The 19,911-nt window shown below is 37.5% G+C and overlaps 1 protein-coding gene across 4 annotated transcripts in view; it reads left to right on the top strand.

The window, feature by feature from the left end:
* Nucleotides 1–17,932, top strand: part of SPHKAP (SPHK1 interactor, AKAP domain containing) — a gene marked incomplete at both ends in the record, with an annotated part of 159,652 nt that extends 141,720 nt beyond the window's left edge. For 2 of the 4 annotated variants that reach the window (XM_080932938.1, XM_080932937.1), the window contains 4 exons: nucleotides 875–961; nucleotides 2,882–2,934; nucleotides 3,022–3,206; nucleotides 17,789–17,932. In XM_080932938.1, the coding sequence (XP_080789064.1) occupies nucleotides 875–961; nucleotides 2,882–2,934; nucleotides 3,022–3,206; nucleotides 17,789–17,932 (469 nt within the window). The remainder of the gene's footprint in view (nucleotides 1–874; nucleotides 962–2,881; nucleotides 2,935–3,021; nucleotides 3,207–17,788) is intronic. The other 2 variants (XM_080932940.1, XM_080932939.1) reach the window with 1 other exon arrangement.
* Nucleotides 17,933–19,911: the final 1,979 nt, after the last annotated feature.

The raw sequence follows: 19,911 nt of genomic DNA, 5'->3' as shown, positions 1-19,911 counted from the left end.
GAAGATTTAAGAGTCTTCTTGGCAATTCATACAAACTTAAGGGAACAAAGCCCCATGGTAAAGTATACGAGCAGTCACTCCTGTGAAACCTTACTTTAGAGAGAGAATGATGGAAAGTATAGAATGTGTGAGGAGACCCTGAGTTTGGTAAGAATCAGACAGGTTTTATTTCACAAGTACCAGGTCATAAAAATGCCACAAGAGGAATATGTTCCAGAGAGCATAGCCCATGTTCATAAGTAGATCATGTATTGATTATACAACCTGCAATAATGATATTATGCAATAGTCTTCCTCTATGAGACACATGGTGCCACATGTTGCTTCTTCTCTGAGGTTGAAAAAGTAAACCTTACCCATCTTTGTATTTGTAAACTCTATAGTCCTCAAGGAAAACCAGAAGTCAAATGGGTTCTTATAGAATACACTCATATTTTATAAAAACTTACAGAATATTCCTAAGAAAAGTTTTCCATATAACAAAGGGAGACCATGGGTCTCTGGCTTCTTTCTCAATACAAGTATATTCAACTCTGTAAGTATGGCCAGGGACGAGTCTTCATGATAAACACCCTCTCTCCACCAGAATAAAGAATTAAAGAAAAATGTTGATTATTACCAATTATGTATGACCCGCTGGGTGTGGCGTCATACATTATAAATCAGCATCAGTATCACTGTCATTAACACAGTTGGCTTCTACCTTGTGTCCTCCTTTAGCTTGGTCAAGCATCAATACCATTGCAGAAGGTCAGGCACAAACCTGGTCCCGGGGAGGAACAAAGGTGCCCTCCCCACAATGGAACATGAGAGTCAGCAGCGTGGCCAAGCGTGAAGACAGGCATTATTAATATGTAAACTTTTGCTTTGTCAGCAATGGCAACAGTAGTGGCACTAGCAGTCTTGGCATTATGGACCTGGAAATTTATCAGGAAAGCATACCGTCTTCTCCCATGATTAAGTAAGTAGCCATGTGACTCAGTGAACAACAGCACCGCTCCAATTCCATCTGGCAATCCATCGTAATCATGAAGGTTGTGCCTAGCCACCAGTTCATTATGTCTGTGCCACTGTGGTTCCATGTCACTGGAGTGGAGGACTAAAACTCCAACCCATTCCTGCCCGCTTTCTCGGTTTCAAACCTGCTGCCTATGAAATAGTCATTGCAGATATCAAAGCTTGCCCATATAATTAGAACTATATGTCAACTGATTTACAGAAACAACAAGCAAGGAAAAAAATCCATGTAAATTGTACCATGCCTCCCTCAGAAGACTATTCAGTGACTGATGTTCGCTATAGAACACAGTCGTTTCAGTAAAACTAGATGTGAATGGCTTTTCCCTGGCTTGCAGACACTGGGGTTACCAATATGGAATTTATCTAACGTCAAGGGTTGGCATGAGAGAGATGTCATTCACCCAGGTAGTAACTGTGATCTCTCCAAATGAGACTGAAAAAGAAAAGCACTTGGAGATGTACTACATAAAACTACACAAAATGGGGGGAGGGGGACCAACCTGAAGTCATGACTACTAGAATTCATGATTATCCTAGAAAATCAACTGAATTGTACTCTAGTTTTCATCAAGATGACTTAGAATATAATTTGGGTGTTCCAAACTAATAAAGCCATATTGGTCTAAGGATGATTACTAATGTATTTCCCTGCTGGGTAAGTGTGAAATGACATTTTCAAGTAAAGATGAACACATACACAATCTGTTTGAGGGGGAACAAAACCAAATTTGACAGAAGTATTTTATGATAGATTAATGTTTCTCCTTTGGGAAACATTAACTTAGCACTTTCTCCATCTTTGTTTGTAATATGAAACTATGACTTCAGGAAAAAGTTGTACTGAGGGAAAGCCAAAATCCCCTGCATCCCTATTCAGCATTCCATAATTACAATAATGCCAGAAATCACACCTACCCATTCCTAGGTTATTTATGCTACTTGCAGAGAGATCAAGAAGAGACTCTGAACCCTTAGAAAATTGGCATTCCTGCAAATAATTAGGTATGAGTTGGAAAATGGTTATAGTCTTTCTCTCAGCTACAGTGAAACTTATCTCCCTAATGATATAGAATTCCTGCATACAATATAATAATGCATTACCCAGATCTTAGCAGCATCAGAGGAGACAGTCTTCTATCACTAAAAGATATATCTTTAAAAGCCTCAGCATAAATTTTTAGAAACTAGATGTACAAAAAAACTAAACAAACAAATAAACAAAAAACCAACAACACCTAAAACCCTCCAATATCAAACATAGCTATGGCTGAGAAGTGGCTCAGTTTGGTTATGAGCAATCTCCATCTTGCTCTACCATAATGATAATGATAATAATAATAATAATAATAATAATAATAATAAAATGGAAAAGAATAAAGATTCTATTACTGAGACACTCTGCTATAATGTTTAAGTTCTACAGTTTGTCTTTATTTAGGCTCACAGAACAATCAGCTTGTAAATGGATCTTCCTACTTTAAAATCCCAATGTGTGTTGCTGTCACTTCACATAGAAACACATTGTGATAAAATGGAAAAATATAGCCCATTACGTATAACTAATTACTTCAAAGTTCTCTTTAACTCTTCATCCCTGTGGAGGTTTGTGGGAAAAAGTTGAAAAGGAATCAAAACATGTAATTCTCAGAATCTGCTTGTCGGGGACTCTCTATGGTGGCGGGGAACACTAATTGCAGATCCAAATGTCCTGTGCAATACTCACCTGGATCTAATTTGTTCTGTGTAAGCCTAAGAATGAGTTTCAGATGTTTGTAGCTCAGAAACGCCCATCATCTCATCGTCCGTTACACCTTATTCTTCCAAAGCATTACCAACCATATACTGTTGTTTTCTCCCAAAGTGAATTAGTAGAAGAGAAGGAGATTCTTAAAGAACAATCAGAAAGCGTAAAGGGTAAGCCATGTTCCCATTCTTTTGACACACATTTGCCCAGGGTGTCCCTTTGGAAAGCAGAGTAAGGTTGTGGTTGTGTCTGTTTAGAACATGCCTCTGGACTGCAGGGGAGAGCAGCCAGCCCCCAGAGGAACCTACTGGTGATCAACTTTGACCTGGAGCCAGAGTGCCCTGATGCTGAGCTTCGAGCCACTCTGCAGTGGATAGCTGCCTCCGAGCTGGGGATCCCAATAATCTACTTTAAGAAATCTCAGGAGAGCAGAATTGAAAAGGTACCATGCTCGGTGTCTGGGTCGGATAACAACACAGTTCTGTGCTTTTTATCTGAGCTGGAAACCCAGTGACAATCTGTGTGATCCACATGAGCTTCAAGTGTTTCATCTTGATTTCATTTCTCTCAACCAAAACATAAAATAAAATAAAAAATCTTGAGAAAACTTTCAAGACCCAAGAGAGATGATCGTATATTCACCAATACTGCTTTATTGACCTGCAGCTTCTTACATAGTCCCTGATAAAGACAAAAGAAACTGAGGAGACAGTAGCATTTTCAATGTTTCTAAAAGTAATTTTGTATTATACCTAAACCCTGTTTTGCTGCAAAATACTCCTGAGTAATTCATTATTTTAAAAAGTGTCTCTCTCAGTTAAATAACATTAGGGTTACAATCTTTAGGGTTTTTTTTTTGTTTGTTTGTTTGTTTGTTTGTTTTTATTTTTTATGTGCGATTACATTGGGTTCCATGCCAAAATTCAGCATCCTAAGATAAAACCCTTACCTTCTTGCCTACACACTGGGAAATCCGAACAGTTTCGATGTTTCTGGCACCCCAGCCAATCAGATTAGCTGCTAGAGAGATTGTTCCCCACACCTCCTCCCACTCTCTAACCCCAGCCAATCAGATTAGCTGCTAAAGAGATTATTCCTAACCCCTCTCCCACTTCTGCCTGTCTTCAACAGGCGCTTTGTTCTTTTTACATTCAAGTCCACCCAACCCAGGGGTCCTAATTGTCCTTCCTTTGTTGTAAAAGTGAGGCTGGGCTCCCTGCTTGATAAACAACCCATTCAATTTCTCCATGCCTGTCTCATGCATGGACTAAAAGGTCATAATCCACAAATCACAAAGGACCTCTCCCAAACCGTACTTGGTCCCACCGGAGGGAAGCAAAAATGTTCTCAGGAAGACAGTGTTCTGAGGTTCACATAAAGGGTTGGATTTGTATCTGGGTGTCTCACTAAATAAAAGCATCCCACAGGGCATTTTAAGGTGGTATTTTAATAAAACAGGTTTTAATTTAATTTACAACTTTAAAGAAATCACTTCCATTCATGTAAGTCTAATAAATTCTCCATTTTTACAAGAGTAGGGATCTTTTGTTGATGCTTTAATCTGTAAACCACATTTTAACTAGGTATTTGTTTACATCTACCAGGTTTCCAATTTTGAAGTGAATGTTTGTCTTTTTAAATAACTATATTTCTGAGAAGACATGGGATTCGCTCCTGCTCTCCGGAGAAAAAAACCTGGGATGATATTGCATGCACTATGTCCATCAGCTCCTGGGACTTAAATATAAATGAGGCAGTCTTAAAAGTTCCAGGTTTTGTTCTGAGTCGGTGAAGGCTCTCTGCATACCCTTGATATAAATGAGCATCACCCTTGGTTGACTGTGACTGAGTTTTATGACTGTAGTAAGAGCAGTGGAGCTAGCATGCAGAATCAGCAACATTTCATTAGCACCTCATCTTCTCAGAGAAAAGAAACCCTCAGTTCAGAAACTCCCTTCCCCCACTGTCACTCAGCATCAAGCCCGCCCACATATGAATAGCCTATATCTGTTTTGTGTTTGTTTGAGACAAGGTCTTATGTAATCCACACTGGCCTTGAACTCTCTGGGAAGCAGGGGATGACTTTGAACTTATTTTACTTATATGTAGTGGGAGAGGGGCATATGTGTGTCAGTGTTAAGTGTCCCTGAAGTTTAGAAGACCGTATCTGATCCCCTGGAGTTATAGGCCATTGTGACCTACCCAATATGGATGCTAGAAACAGAACTTGGGTCTTCTACAAGAGCAGTGTGTGCACTTAACAGCGGATCCATCCCTCCAGCACCAACCTTGAATGACTGACTCTCCTGCCTCAACTTCCCTTGTGCTGGTAGAGTCCTGTACCAGCTTGAGTTGTTCTGGATAATGAACCCCAGGCTTCATGTATGTTGAGTGAGCATTCTAATAACCGAATTGCATCTCAGCCTCAAAACCTCGAATCTTTATTTCTAGGAATGCTGATTTAATTTTCTCAGCAGTTAATTTAAGCAATATGTATCTCTTTAGGGTGGCCTCAGCTTACTGACCTACCCAACTTAGTGAAAATGGAGGTGTGTGATAAAGGGAGCATTAACACCAGTGCAGTACATCTTTCCCAGGACATCACAAAAACTTGGCCCTTAGAGTCAGCAAAACGAAGTCGCAGAAAAAGCAAATTAACAGGAACCCACATGCCCAGTACATTGTCAGTTGCCTAATGACCCACTGTGCCTTCATTTCCCAGAGTCCCCTATATTTGTATTTTACTTAAGCATTAAAAGACTACAGGTCTTGCAGCATCATCTATCAAACACTGCTAGAGTACCCTCTCTGTGCTGGTACCATTCTAAGCTTCAAGTCCCAGACAACAAAAGAGACCAAAGTTCCCTCCATCTCAGAACTTGTGTATTGGTTCAAAATGAAGCACTAATTGTCTCTAGAACACACCATTTATAAACAGCTACATTGAGATAGGGTGGAGCTGAATCTGAATAAAGAAATTAAGATGCATCTAGAAAGTTGGTATCTAAACCACACCTATAAAAACAGAATCACCTGGAAGACACATTCACAACTCAGATTTGTAAGTTGCTATCATCCACTCAAAAATTTCCATCTGATGAAAGAATCCTTTCATCAAAAATCTCAAATTGGAGAGTGTTAGAATCATCCCAGAAAGGCTCCAAACTCAGAGCTTTACTAGTTAGTTCAGACTCTCCACAGGAAGTAAGATCAATCCAAGTACCAGGTCCTTGTGAAAGTCTAGAATTCTAGAATCCAGCCCAAGTACAGAATCAGGTTTTCTTCAGAGACAAAGTAGGAACCCCCTCACTCTGCTTAGTGAAGTCTAATTTCTGCCTTGGAGCAAAAAATGGTGACAGCTTTCTGAAATATGCATTGAATGTATCACACACACACACACACACACACACACACACACAAAGCTTACTGCAATTCCCATAATTGTACCATAAATTATAAATAATCGATCTATAAAATGCACCTGTGAATTCAAAGGTCCAAGAGCTAATGAGGCTTTCTTCATTAGATGAATGTGCTTGTGATAAAGTGTCACAGAATACAGTGTCATGAGTTTCCAAAAATACAACTTCTTTTTTAAAAATAATCTAAAGTTATTGTTGTCTACAGAAAAGGAATTCAATTACTGTTTATTGTGAAATGTCAATATAGAAAGGAGTTTTGTTGTTGTTTGTTAGTTAGTATATCAGATTAAGAGCCCCAAATCCCTGACATACTAAAGCTGATTATGACCATAAATTGAGCAGGCTTAATGAAAGCTCTGGGGTCAATTGCTAGTAGACTGTAGCTCTAAAAACAGGAAAACAACAACAACCACAGAATGAACTGTGTCCTGGTGACCTGGTGATAGCAGCTTATAAATCCCAACTACTAGGGAGTTTGAGGCAAGAAAACTGAAAATTTAAGTTCAGCCTGGGTGGTAGAGTTTATGGTGACCTTGAACAATATAATAAACGCTGGTCTCAGAATGCAAAACTGAAAAAAAAGGTTCATGGGAGAGCGCTCATCTAACGTGCACAGCATTCTAAAAGGAGGAGAGGCTGTACTACGAAAATAGAAATGCCCTTTCTGTCTACTCACAACTCTATTTCAATTGTAATAATTTTTTACAAAAGAAGTACAAGACCATCATACTCATCAGCTTCACACCTGCCTCAAAGTTTCAGGATCCAAGTGATTAAACCAGTACAGCTGCTGCATATAGTGTCATCAGATCTTTTGTTAAAGCTGTCTCAGCGAGGCATGCTGACACGTTCCTATGATCCCAGCACCTAGAAGGTGGAAGCAATACCATTGCCATTAATTTGAGATCATCCAGGTCTAAGTAGCAAATTCTGGGATGATCAGAGCTCCATAAGATGACCCTGTGCCAGAAAAAAAACCAAAACAATAACAACACTACAAGGTAGTCTAATGGGATAACAGACTGGCCTTAGGGATCATCAGACATATTCTAGCCAATGACCATCCCACAGACTACTAGGAGAGTGGCCTAGTGGTCATTCACTGGCATTTTTGGTCCTTACACTCTAAAATGTCCTTTTTGAAGGCCCGGTAGATGGAAAGAAGCTGTAATATAGGTTCTGGGTAGAGTATCTTCTTCCAAGTTTTCCCCAAGCAGTGCCTCAGAGAGAGAAGTGCTAAGGTGATAGTAGAGTAAGGTCAGATTTAAAGCTACAGCAAATTTAGTGTAGGCACACTTTCCATTGACTTGACCTTCATAAGATGTGTGAAGAAAGATGGACCATTAATAGACTTTGGCAAAAGGTCGTGTGTGACTTGTCAGGGAAATCTTGTGTGAGAAGTCTTGGCCTATCTATAAACATCCCTCAGTGATTTCATAGAAGCATCTAATGCATGCAATAGATATCTGTCTATTCTTCAGATTTCCAGTAAGAGCTAAGAATGGTTGATTCATTAAATTAATAGGATGCCATAGCCTTCTCCAGCCCCTTTATTCACATTGTCATAAATACTCTAAAGACTTCTGTTCCCATTCTTGTCCCTTCCAAAACCTGGTATGAGTTTATATAAAACTAGCATTTCACAAAATTCTTCTTAAAGAATTTTTATATATCTTATATTCTGTCTCCATAAACCAGCTGCCTAGACCATTCATTCTTTGGGGCATTTGCATTATAAGCAAAGCCTTTCCATGAAGGATTCACATCTGCCCCTGAAGTGTCAGAATCTGGCTGTGACAAAACCAGACAAGGTGAAGAGTTGTCCCAGACAACTAGTGATTTCTCCAAAAGTACAACAAGGACACATGGATCTAAATAAGCTGGACTTCCATTACTGCTGTCATGAATAGTAAGATGAGGCCATAGATAACCTACCTTACAGATATATATGGTTGCAATCAGTCAGCTGTGATGAGAGACATTCCCTGGAACCATCTTTTAATTAGAAACTTGCTACTGCCAATTCCCACTCCAAGACCTGTGGCCTTTAACCATCTTCATGATGTTTAATCTCGGTAGAGAAATATTAAGCAACAATCGTACATGTATACATGTTTCTTTGTAATTACATGTGTGCAAACACACTACCTAAAGCTGAAGAACACTTTTACTGCCAAGCTTATCTTTCAATGATATTACATGTCTACCTATATTTCTTTAGAAATTACACTGCATTTGACTCGGTTTAGCCTCCACACCCTTCTATCATTCAGCAAATATTCACTGACTATTGAAGGCAAAGGATAGAAAAGCAGAGCCGAGATGGTCCCCTACTCTGGGTAGATTACTAATCATAATAGAATGAGCATCTGCCATCCTTTACAAGAACCAAAACTCTTTTTTTTTTCTGACAAAGTATATGCTCATTTATTTTGGGCAAATTAGAAGCAAATGTAATCATTCATAATTGCAAGTACAGTAGATTACATATTTTTCCTCAAACTGTCACAATCAAAGAAACATGTTAAAATTTCCTACTATATTTGTGTCAGGTATCAAATGTTCCCAATCCATGCTATAATGTTTAGGAGATATAATGCCCATAGTTACCTAAGCATGATTATTAATATTTTTTTAATTTTTATTTACATTTCAAATGTTATTCCATTTTTGTTTCCCCTCCAGAAACCCACTATCCCAATACCCTTACCCCTGCTTAAATGAGGGTGACCCCCAAGACACCCACCCCATCCTGCATCACTGGCCTAAGATTCCCCTACACTGGGGCACTGAGCCTTGACAGAGCCAAAGGATTCTCCTCCCACTGATGTCCAACAAAGTCATACCTCTGCTACATATACAGCCAGAGCCATGGGTCAATCCATGTGTACACTGTGGATGGTGGTTTAATTCCTGGGGGCTCTGGGCAGTCTTGTTGGTGAATATTGTTATTCTTATGGAATTGCAAAGCCCTTCAGCTCCTTCAGTACTTTCTCTAACACCTCCATTGAGGTTCCTCATGGTCAGACTAATGCTTAGCTGCAAGAATCCTTATCTGTATCAGTAAGGTTCTTGAAGAGATTTTCAGGAGATGTCCATAGCAGGCTTCCTGTCAGCAAGCACTTCTTGGCATCAATGATAGTGTCTGGATTTGGTGGCTGAATATGAGATGGATCCCCCAGGTGGGGCAGTCTCTGGATGGCCTTTTCTTTAGTCCCTGCTTTACTCTTTGTTCCTGTATTTCTTCCCATGAGGATTTTGTTCTCCCTTCAAAGAAGAACTGAAGCCTCCACATTGTGGTCTTCCTTCTTCTTGAGCTTCATATGATCTATGAATTGTTTCTTGGGAATCCTGAGCTTTTAGGCTAATATCTACTTATTAATGAGTGCATACCATGTGTCTTCTTTTGTGACTGGGTTACCTCACACAGGATGATATTTTCTAGTTACATCCATTTGCCTAAGCAATTCAAGTAGTACTTTAATAGCCGAGAAATATTCAATTATGTAAATGTACCACATTTTGGTAACCATTCCACTGTCGAAGGACATCTGGGTTGTTTCAAGCTTCTGTCTATTATAAATGGAACTACTGTGGACATAGTAGAGTATGTGTCCTCGTTATATATTGGAGCATCTTTTGGGTGTATGCCTACTTGTGAAATATCTAGGTCCACAGGTAGTACAATGTCTATTTTTCTGAGGAATTGCCAGGCTAATTTCCAGAGTGGTTGTACCAGCTTGAAATCCTACCAACAGTGGAGAAGTGTTTCTCTTTCTCCACATCCTTACCAGCATCTTTTGTCACCTGAGTTTTAGCTATTAGCCATTCTGACTGGAGTGAGATAGAATCTCAGAGTTGTTTTGATTTACATTTTCCTGATGACTAAGGATATTTAATATTTGCTTCTTGGCAATTCGATATTCTTCAGTTGAGAATTCTTTATTTAACTCTGTTCCCCATTTTTAATAGAGTTATTTGACTCTCTGGAGTCTAACTTGAGTTCTTTGTAAATATTCGATACTAACCCTCTATCAAATGTAGGATTGGTAAAGATCTTTTCCCAATCTGTTGGTTGCCATTTTATTCTATTCACAATGTCCTTTACCATACAGAAGCTTTGCAGTTTTATGAGGTCTTGTTTATGAATTCTTGATCATAGAGCATAAGCCATTGGTGTTCTGTTCAGGAAATTTTCCCCAGTGCTCATGTTTTCAAGGCTCTTCCCCACTTCCTCTTCAATTAATTTCACTGTATCTGATTTTATGAGGAGGTCTTTGATCCACTTGGACTTGAGCGTTATACAAGAAGATAAGAATGGATTGATTTTCATTCTACATGATGACCACCAGTTGAACCAGCACCAATAGTTGAAAATGCTTTTTGATGGCACCTTTGTAAAGGATCTAGTGACATAGGTATGTAGGTAGGTTCATATCTTGATCATCAATTCTATTCCACTGATCTACATGTCTGTCTCTGTACCAAAACCATACAGTATTGTATAATTTTTCTGTAATACAATTTGAGGTTAGGGATGGTGATTGCCCTAGAAGTCCTTTTATTACTGAGAGTAGTTTTTGCTTGCCTGGGTTTTTCATTGTCCCAAATTCATTTGGAAGTTGCTTTTTCTAAATCTATGGAAAAGATTTAGTTGGAATTTTAATGAGAATTGAATTGAATCTGTAGATTGCTATCAGGAAGATCGTCATTTTTACTACATTAATTCTGCCAATCCATGAACATGGGAGATCTTTCCATCTTCTGAGATATTCTTCAATTTCTTTCTTCATAGAATTGAAGTTCTTGTCATACAGATCTTTCACGTGCTTAGTTGGAGTCACAACAAGGTATTTTATATTATTTGTGATTGTTGAAAAGAGCATCATTTCCCTAATTTCTTTCTCAACTTGTTTATCCTTTGAGTAGAGAAAGGCTACTAATTTATATGTTAATTTTATTTCCAGCCACTTTGCTTACATTGTTTATCAGCTGGAGGAGTTCTCTGGTGGAATTTTTGGGGTCACCTAATTATACTATAATATCATCTGAAAAGAGTAATATTTTGACTACTTCCTCAACAATTTGTATCTCATTGACCTCCTTTTGTTGTCTGATTGCTCTTACTCTGGAGTACTATATTGAATAAGTAGGGAGAGAGTGGATATCCTTGTCTAGTCAAAGATTTTAGTGGGATTGCTCCAAGTTTCTCTCCATTTACTTTGATGTTGGCTACTTGTTTGTTGTATATTGCTTTTACTCTGTTTAGGTATGGGCCTTGAATTCCTGATTTTTCTAAGACTTTTACCATTAAGGAATGCTGAATTTTGTCAAATGGTTTTTTATCATCTAATGAGATGATCATATGGGTTTTTTTTTTAAAGTTTGTTTATATAGTGGATTACATTGATGAATTTCCATACATTGTACCATCTATGCATTCCTGGGATGAGGCCGACTTTATCATAAAGGATGATTGCTTTGATGTTTTCTGGGACTTGACTATGAAAATTTTATTAAGTATTTTTTCATTAATATTTATAAGGAAAATTGGTCTGAAGTTTTCTTTCTTTGCTGGGTCTTTGTGTAGTTTAGGTATAAACATAATTGTGGTTTCATAAAATGAATTAGTAGTGTTTCTTCTGTTTTTATTTTGTGAAATAGTTTGGAGAGATCGGTATTAGGTCTTCTATGAAGGTCTGACAGCATTCTGCACTAAACTCATATCATCCTGGGCTTTTTTATTTGGGAGACCTTTGATGACAGCTTCTATTTCTTTAGGAGTTATGGGGCTATTTGGATGCTTTAACTGGTCCTAATTTAACTTTGGTACCTGGTATCTCTCTAGAAAATTGTCCATTTCCTATAAATTTTCCAGTTTTGTTGGGTATAGGCATTTGTATTAGAATTTGATAATTTTTTTAATTTTCTCAGTTTCAGTTGATATGTCTTTCTTTTATTTATGATTTTGTTAATTTGGATACTTGCTATGTGCCCTCTGGTTAGTCTAGCTAAATGTTTATTTATCTTGTTGATTTTCTCTAAAAAAACAATGAACTTTTGGCTTTGTTCATTTTTTTAAATATTTGGTTGATTTTAGCCCTGAGTTTAATTATTTCCTGCATCTACTCATCTTGGGTATATTTGCTTCTTTTTGTTCCAGAGCTTTTCAAGCTGCTAGTGTACGCTCTCTCCAGTTTCTTTTTGAAGGCACTCAGAGCTATGAGTTTATCTATTAACACTGCTTTCACTGTATCCCAAAAATTTTGGTATGCTGTGCCTCCATTTTCATTAAATTCTAAAATGTCTTTAATTTACTTCTTCCTTGACCACAGCATTTTTGAGTAGAGTGTTGTTCTGCTTCCACTTGTATGTGGGCTTTCTGTCATTTTTGTTGCTATTAAAAACCAGCCTTAGTCCATGGTGATCTGATAGAATGCATGAGATTATTTCAGTCTTCTTTTGAGGTCTGTTTTGTGACTGATTATATGGTCTGTTTTGGAAAAGGTCCCATGAGAAGGAATGTTGTTTTGCTTAAGGGTAAAATGTTCTACAGATAGCTGTCAAATCCATTTGTTTTGTTTCATAACTTCTGTTAGTTTCACTTTGTCTCTGTTTAGTTTCTGTCTTCATGATCTGTCCACTGATGAGAGTGGGGTGTTGAAGTCTTCCTCTATTATTGTGTGTGGTACAATGTGTGCTTTGAGATTAATAAATTTTGGGGGGCTTGTATTGTTTAGTTTTAATGTGGGTGTCCTTGAATTTGGAGAATACATACTCAGAGTTGAGAGTGCATCTTAGTAAATTTTTCCTTAGATGAGTATGAAGTGTTCTTCCTTACATTTCTTAATAATTTCTTGATTGAAAGTCAATTTTATTTCATATTAGAATGGGTAGTCCAGCTTGTTTCCTGGGAACATTTGCTTAGAAAAAATTTTCCAGCCTTTTACTCTAAGCTAATGTCTGTCTTTTTCCCTGAGGTATACAGCAAAATGCTGGGTCCTGTTAAAGTATCTAGTCTAGTAGTCTATGTATTTCTATTGGGGAACTGAGTCCATTGACATTACGAGATATTGAGGAAAAATGGTGGTTGCTTCCTGTTTTGATGTTGTTGTTATTGTTTGAGTTAATGTTATATCCAGCCACTCTGCTGAACTTGTTTATCAGCTGTAGAAGTTCTCTGGTGGAATTTGTGGGGTCACTTAAGTACACTATCATGTCATCTGCAAAGAGTGATGTTTTTACATCTTCCTTTCAGATATGTATCCTTTTGATTTCTTTTTGCTGTCTAATTGCTCCAGCCAGGAGTTCCAGTACTATGTTGAATAGCTAGGGGGAGAGTGGGCATCCTTGTCAACTCCCTGATTTTAGTGGGATTGCTTCAAGTTTCCACCGTTAAGTTTGATGTTGGCTGTTGGTTTGCTGTATATTGCTTTTATTATGTTTAGGTATGGATCTTGAATTCCTGTTCTTTCCAAGACTTTTAACATGAAGGGGTGTTGAATTTTGTCAAATGCTTTCTCAGCATCTAGTGAGATGACCATGTGATTTTGTTCTTTGAGTTTGTTTATATGGTGGATTACATTGATGGATTTCCTTATATTAAACCATCCCTGCATCCCAGGGATGAAGCCTACATGGTCATGGTGAATGATTGTTTTGATGTGTTCTTGGATTCGGTTTGCAAGGATTTTGTTGAGTAATTTTGCATCAAGGTTCATAAGTGAGATTGGTCTGAAGTTCTCTTTCCTTGTAGGGTCTTTGTGTGGTTTAGGTACGAAGGTTATTGTAGCCTCAAAAAATGAGTTAGGTAGTATTCCACCTGATTCTATCTTGTGGAATAGTTTGGAGAGTATTGGTGTTATGTCCGCAAAAAAAAAGTCTGATAAAATTCTGCACTGAACCTCTTTGGACCTGGGCTTTTTTGGTTGGGAGGCTTTTGATGACTTCTTCTATTTCTTTAGGTGTTATGGGATTATTTAGATGGTTTACCTGGTCCTGGTTTAACTTTACTATCTGGTATCTGTCTAGGAATTCATCCATTTCCTCCAGATTTTCCAAATTTGTGGAGTATAGGCTTTTGTAGTAGGGTCTGATGTTTTCTTGAATTTCCTCAGTTTCAGTTGTTATGTCTCCACTTTCCTTTCTGATTTTGTTAATTTGTATACTCTCTCTTTGCCCTCTAGTTAGTCTGGCTAGGGGGTTATCAACCTTGTTGATTTTCTCAAAGAACCAGCTCTTGGTTTTGTTGATTTTTTCATGGTTCTTTTTGTTTCTATTTGGTCTATTTCTGCCCTAAGTTTGATTATTTCTTACCGTCTACTCCTCTTGGGTGTATCTGCTTCCTTTAGTTCTAGAGCTTTTAGCTGTGCTGTCAAGTTGCTGATGTATGCTCTCTCCAGTTTCTTTTTGGAAGCACTGAGAGCTATGAGTTTTCCTCTCAGTACTGCTTTCATTGCATCCCATTGGTTTGGGTATGTTGTGTTTTCGTTTTTGTTGAATTCTAGAAAATCCTTAATTTCTTTCTTTATTTCTTCTTTGACCCTGCTATCGATTAACAGAGCGTTGTTTAGTTTCCATGTGTATGTGTGCTTTTTGTTGTCTTTGTTGTTGTTAAAGACCAGCGTTAGACCATGGTGATCTGAGAGGATGCATGGGAGTATTTCAATCTTCTTATATCGATTGAGGCTCGTTCTGTGTCTAATTAAGTGATCAATTTTCGAGAAGATGCATGAGGTGCTGAGAAGAAGGTGTATTCTTTTACTTTAGGATGATATGTTCTGTAGATATCTATTAATTCCAGTTGGTTCATGACCTCTGCTAGTTTTACAGTATCCTTGTTCAGTTTCTGTATCCATGATCTGTCCATTGGTGAGAGTGGGCTATTAAAGTCTCCCACTATTATTGTGTGGGGTGAAATGTATTTTTTGAGCTTTAGTAGGGTTTCTTTTATGAATGTGGGTGCTTTTGTATTTGGAGCATATATGTTAAAGATTGAGACAGATTTCCCCTGTAATGAGTAAAAAGTGTCCTTCCTTATGTTTTTTGATAACTTTTGGTTGCAAATTTACTTTATTCGATATTAGAATAGCCACTCTAGCTTGCTTCTTGGGGCTGTTTGCTTGGAAGTTTTTTCCCAACCTTTTACTCTGAGATAGTGTCTGTTTTTGTCTCTGAGATGAGTTTCCTGTATGCACCAAAATGCTGGATTTTGTTTATTTATCCAGTCTGATAGCCTATGTCTTTTTATTGGGGAGGTGAGTCCATTTATGTTAATAGATATCAAGGAATAGTGGTTGCCATTTCCTGTTATTATTGCTTTTGTAAGTTTAGTTGTGTCTGTGTCTCTTTCTTCTTTTAGTTTTCTTGATTAGGAGTTTTCTTGTTTTTACTAGAATGTAGTTCCCCTCATTGTATTGGGTTTTCCACCTATAATTCCTTGTAGTGCTGGGTTTGTGGTCAGATATTGTGTAAATTTAGATTTGTCTTGAAATATCTTCATCTCTCCATCTATGGTGATTGATAGTTTTGCTGGGTATAGCAGCTTGGGCTGGCACTTGTGCTCTCTTAGGGTCTGCATAATGTCTGTCCAGGCTCTTCTAGCTTTCATAGTCACTGTTGAGAAATCGGGTGTGATTCTGATTGGTCTGCCTTTATATGTTACCTGACCTTTTTCCCTTACTGCTTTTAGTATTCTTTCTTTGCTTTGGGCACTTGGTGTTTTGACTATTATGTGTCGGGAGGAATTTTTTTTTTTTTTTTTTTTTTGGTCCAACCTATTTGGAGTTCTGAAGGCTTCTTTTATGCTCATGGTCATCTCATTCTTAAGGGTAGGGAAGTTTTTTCTACAATTTTGTTGAAGATATTTACTGTGCCTCTTAGTTGATAGTCTTCGCCCTCTTCTATTCCTATTATCCTTAGGTTTGGTCTTCTCATTGTGTATTGGATCTCCTGGACATTTTGGGTTAGGAGCTTTTTGGTTTTTGCATCTTCTCTGACTGTTTTGTTTATGTTTTCAATGTTGTCTTTGGCCCCCGAGATTTTCTCTTCCATCTCTTATAGTCTGTTGGAAATGCTAATATCTGTGACTCCTGATTTCTTTTTTAGGTGTTCTAGCTCTAGGGTTAACTCTTTTAGTTTTTTTTTTTAATTGTGTCAATTTCCTTTTTAAATTCTTTCTTCCATTCCTTCATCTCCTTGGTTCTGTTTTCCTCTAGTTTTTTGAGTTCTTTGAGTGTTTTTCTTGTTTCCTCTTTAAAAGCTTCTGAATCTTTATGCCTTTCCTCCTGTTCTTGTTTAAGGATCTCTATCATTGTCTTGAGGTATGATTTTAGGTCTGCATCTTCTTTTCCTGGAGTGTTTGGCATTCTGCTGTTTGCTGTGATGAGAGAGCTGGGTACTGGTGTTGCCAGGTTGTCTTGGTTTCCCTGGGATATGCTCTTTCACTTTCGTCTTGCCATCTTGTTGTCAGTGATATGTTCTTGCCTTTTCCTTGTACCTGGCCTGTGTCCCTGGATCTCCACTGGTCCAGGTGGCGGATGGTCCAAGCCCTCTTCTGCTCCCCAAAGCCGCCGGGTGGGAACAAAGGTCCCAATGCTGGGTTTCTGGTCCCTGGATCAGGCAGGGCAGCAGCCAGCTTTCTGTGCACACTCGGCAGAGATCTCTCTGCCCCCTGGCTACTCGGATCCCCTTCTCACCAAGCCTTTATCTCTCACAGGAAACCATTCTTAAAGACATAATCAAACTATGTTCTTAGTGATTTTAACAAATATTACTTTCTTTCTCATAAAATGCCATCATTTTCCTAGGCTTTCCCCTCAACCAATGTTTCAAATAGAAAATCATCTCTACAATCTGGACACCAAAACAGAGAGAATTGTAAAGAAAATTGCCACATACCAAAATCCTAAATATTGTTCCCAGATCTTATCAAGGATTGCTTTCTAATTAAAAAAAAAAAAATCTGAGTAAGGTATTTGACAGGCTGTCACACTGGACTTCAATGTGGCTTCAGAAATAGAATATCATATAGGAATTGTTCAGATATCTAAGCGCATCATTCTCTTGTAGTCTAGAACTTTCCATTATGTCTAACAAAAACTGGTATTTATACTATCTGACACACCTAGTACAAGTCCTTGATTTCCTTTAACTATTTCTACAGAGAAGCATCTTGATGTTTAACCTTAGCATGGGGAGGGAGAGGTGTCTATCAATATTGTCTTTGGAAGTATTATTTGATTCTAACCACCCAGAAATTTAATACTCAAAGTATCTCCCTTAATATACACATCCAATAAAAAAATGGTATTTCAGTCCTGGTATAAAAAGTTGAACTGAGGTTTTAATTGTGAACCTGGAAAAAATAAAACACTAGCTACCTAAAAGATTGCCTCATAGAAGAATTGCCTCTTATGTGCACAACTGCAAAATGGAAGAAATTTATTATCTGAAGGGTCTATAAAGAAAAACACACAGTCTTTGAAAATGTCCCCCAAGAGTGAAGATACTAAAACATAGATTCAGACCCACACACAGTCTTTGGAGAAATGCTCATAAGAATTCTTTGATATGTGAATGCTAACTCTGTGTCTTATTTTAGTTTCTAGATGTTGTGAAGCTTGTTCATCAGAAGTCCTGGAAAGTGGGAGATATATTTCACGCTGTTGTCCAGTACTGCAAAATGCATGCAGAGCAGAAAGAGGGGACTCCGAGTCTCTTCGACTGGCTCCTGGAACTAGGATAAGTCAGGCATACCCCTCAAAGAATTTCCTTCCTTGTCCCAGCTTTAGGTTACAGTGGTTTGTGCTAAATGCTTTGAAACTTTCTCAATACACAGCATCCCATTAGCAGAACTATTTAAAAATCTGCTCCCATACCAGTTACAGGGAGTGAGTCTGAGAAAATGTGAAATATAGGTCTATACTAATCAGTATCACCATGGGCATGTCCAAACTGGCTTGTATGAGAATGATTTCAAAAAGAGAAGCTTTAGTGGGACCCAAATAGGAAAGTTTATAAGAAGCCCAGCCTCCAGGAATGCTACCCTCACATATATGTCACAATAGAGAATGAGCTATAATGTTTCCAGATATATGAATCAAATAGAAACAAAGTCATTTGGTCACAGTAATTGTATAAATTATGCTAAAATTTTAGTCTTATTTTGCTTAATGGATACAGGGGTTGTCTACCTAAAGGTATACTTAGATTATAGTTAAAAGCTTCTATGCCTCTTGTGAAAAATTTCCACTCTTGTGCTAGTATCAATGGATACTAACACTCATGTAACCGTGATATCAAAATACACGTGAGGTGATTTTATTTATTTGCAGAGGCCGATAAATATTGCACAGCTTCCCAAATGTTTCTAAGCTCCTCGAAAAACTAATGTCATTCAGTGGGGAAAGGGAAGCTCAAGGTTGCCTTTTTTTCCATCACTATATTTATTACTTGGGTAAAAATATTATGGGATTCTTGCCTAAAGGCAAGCTTTTAAAAATAAACAGTAAAATAAATATTAGCCTTTTGAGAAAAAAATATGCTTGTGTATTAAATTATGCGAGAAAATAATTTGTTTTATTGTAAATTATAAAAAGACTATCTAAATAATATATTAAATTGTCTTAGGGCTTCATAAACTATGAAGAAATTGTTGTCTTAATTTTTAGAGTGTCATGAACAATTGGTGGTAAATTGTACCATGAATGTGTTAACATCTGTATAGTGGACATGTTTTTCCAAAGATATTTCTAATGCTGGATTCAGGGTAATGGCCTTGTGCTTGAAAAGTCCAGCTAAGAATGCAGACTTTCTATCTGGGTGATATTGACAGTAAATTAGAGAAATATAAGCCTCTGACACATTTTTTAATTTATAGCAGAGATGTACTCTTTTGAAAATTCACTAAACGACAATAAAAGTCTTCTTTCCCTTTCAACTAACTATGCTACATTCACTTTCATTTGCTCAATCAGAAAGATGTTTAGTATGTATCTTCTGAAATACTATGCTTTTACACTATTTTTAAGGCTTATAGAATAACTTTAAATGTGAACCAGGCCCCATGCCATAAATGTCAACCTTGCTGGCCTATGAACCACATCTTAAGACTATAAGACATCATCCTAGCAAGCCATAACCTCCTTGCCCCATGACAGAAATCTTTTTCAGACCTCAGTGGGCATTCATCATGCAGATGGTCCAGATTTAAGTATATGTTCAATCTGACAAATTAACCGGACTTTGAAATCTACCTATCATCTCAAAATGAACTGTATGTGTTTCTTTGTGATAGTATGTGAGAAAAGAGGTTTTTATTGTTTTAACAATTCCAAATTATTGTGTGTAAACTCTTGTTGTGCTTGAATCAATGTTTACTTATCCTCCAAAGCACAAATACTGGATGTAAACATGTGTTGTACCTAATGTTGCAAACTAATCAATAAATTTCTGTTGCAAGATTGTTGTTCCATCATTTCTTATAGACTCTAGAACCTAGGGCTTTAAGACTTTATTTAAAAAACAAATTCTTTAAAAAAAAAGAAATGAGAAATGGTCATACTGTAAGTAAAGATAGGTGGGCCAATAAGATAAGATTTGCTGTCCTGATTTCAACTTTTGAATCAGTAAATGTTCAATACAATCTGTTAGCATAAGGAATATTCACTGTAAACCATTAGTTCTTAACCTTGACACTGTTTGCTGTGGGATATTGTCTTAGAA

Source organism: Micromys minutus (assembly GCF_963924665.1).
Source record: "Micromys minutus genome assembly, chromosome: 19".
NCBI classification, from domain to species: domain Eukaryota; kingdom Metazoa; phylum Chordata; class Mammalia; order Rodentia; family Muridae; genus Micromys; species Micromys minutus.
The sequence above is the reverse complement of the archived record's forward strand: the minus strand, read 5'-3'. Positions and strand labels throughout refer to the sequence as shown.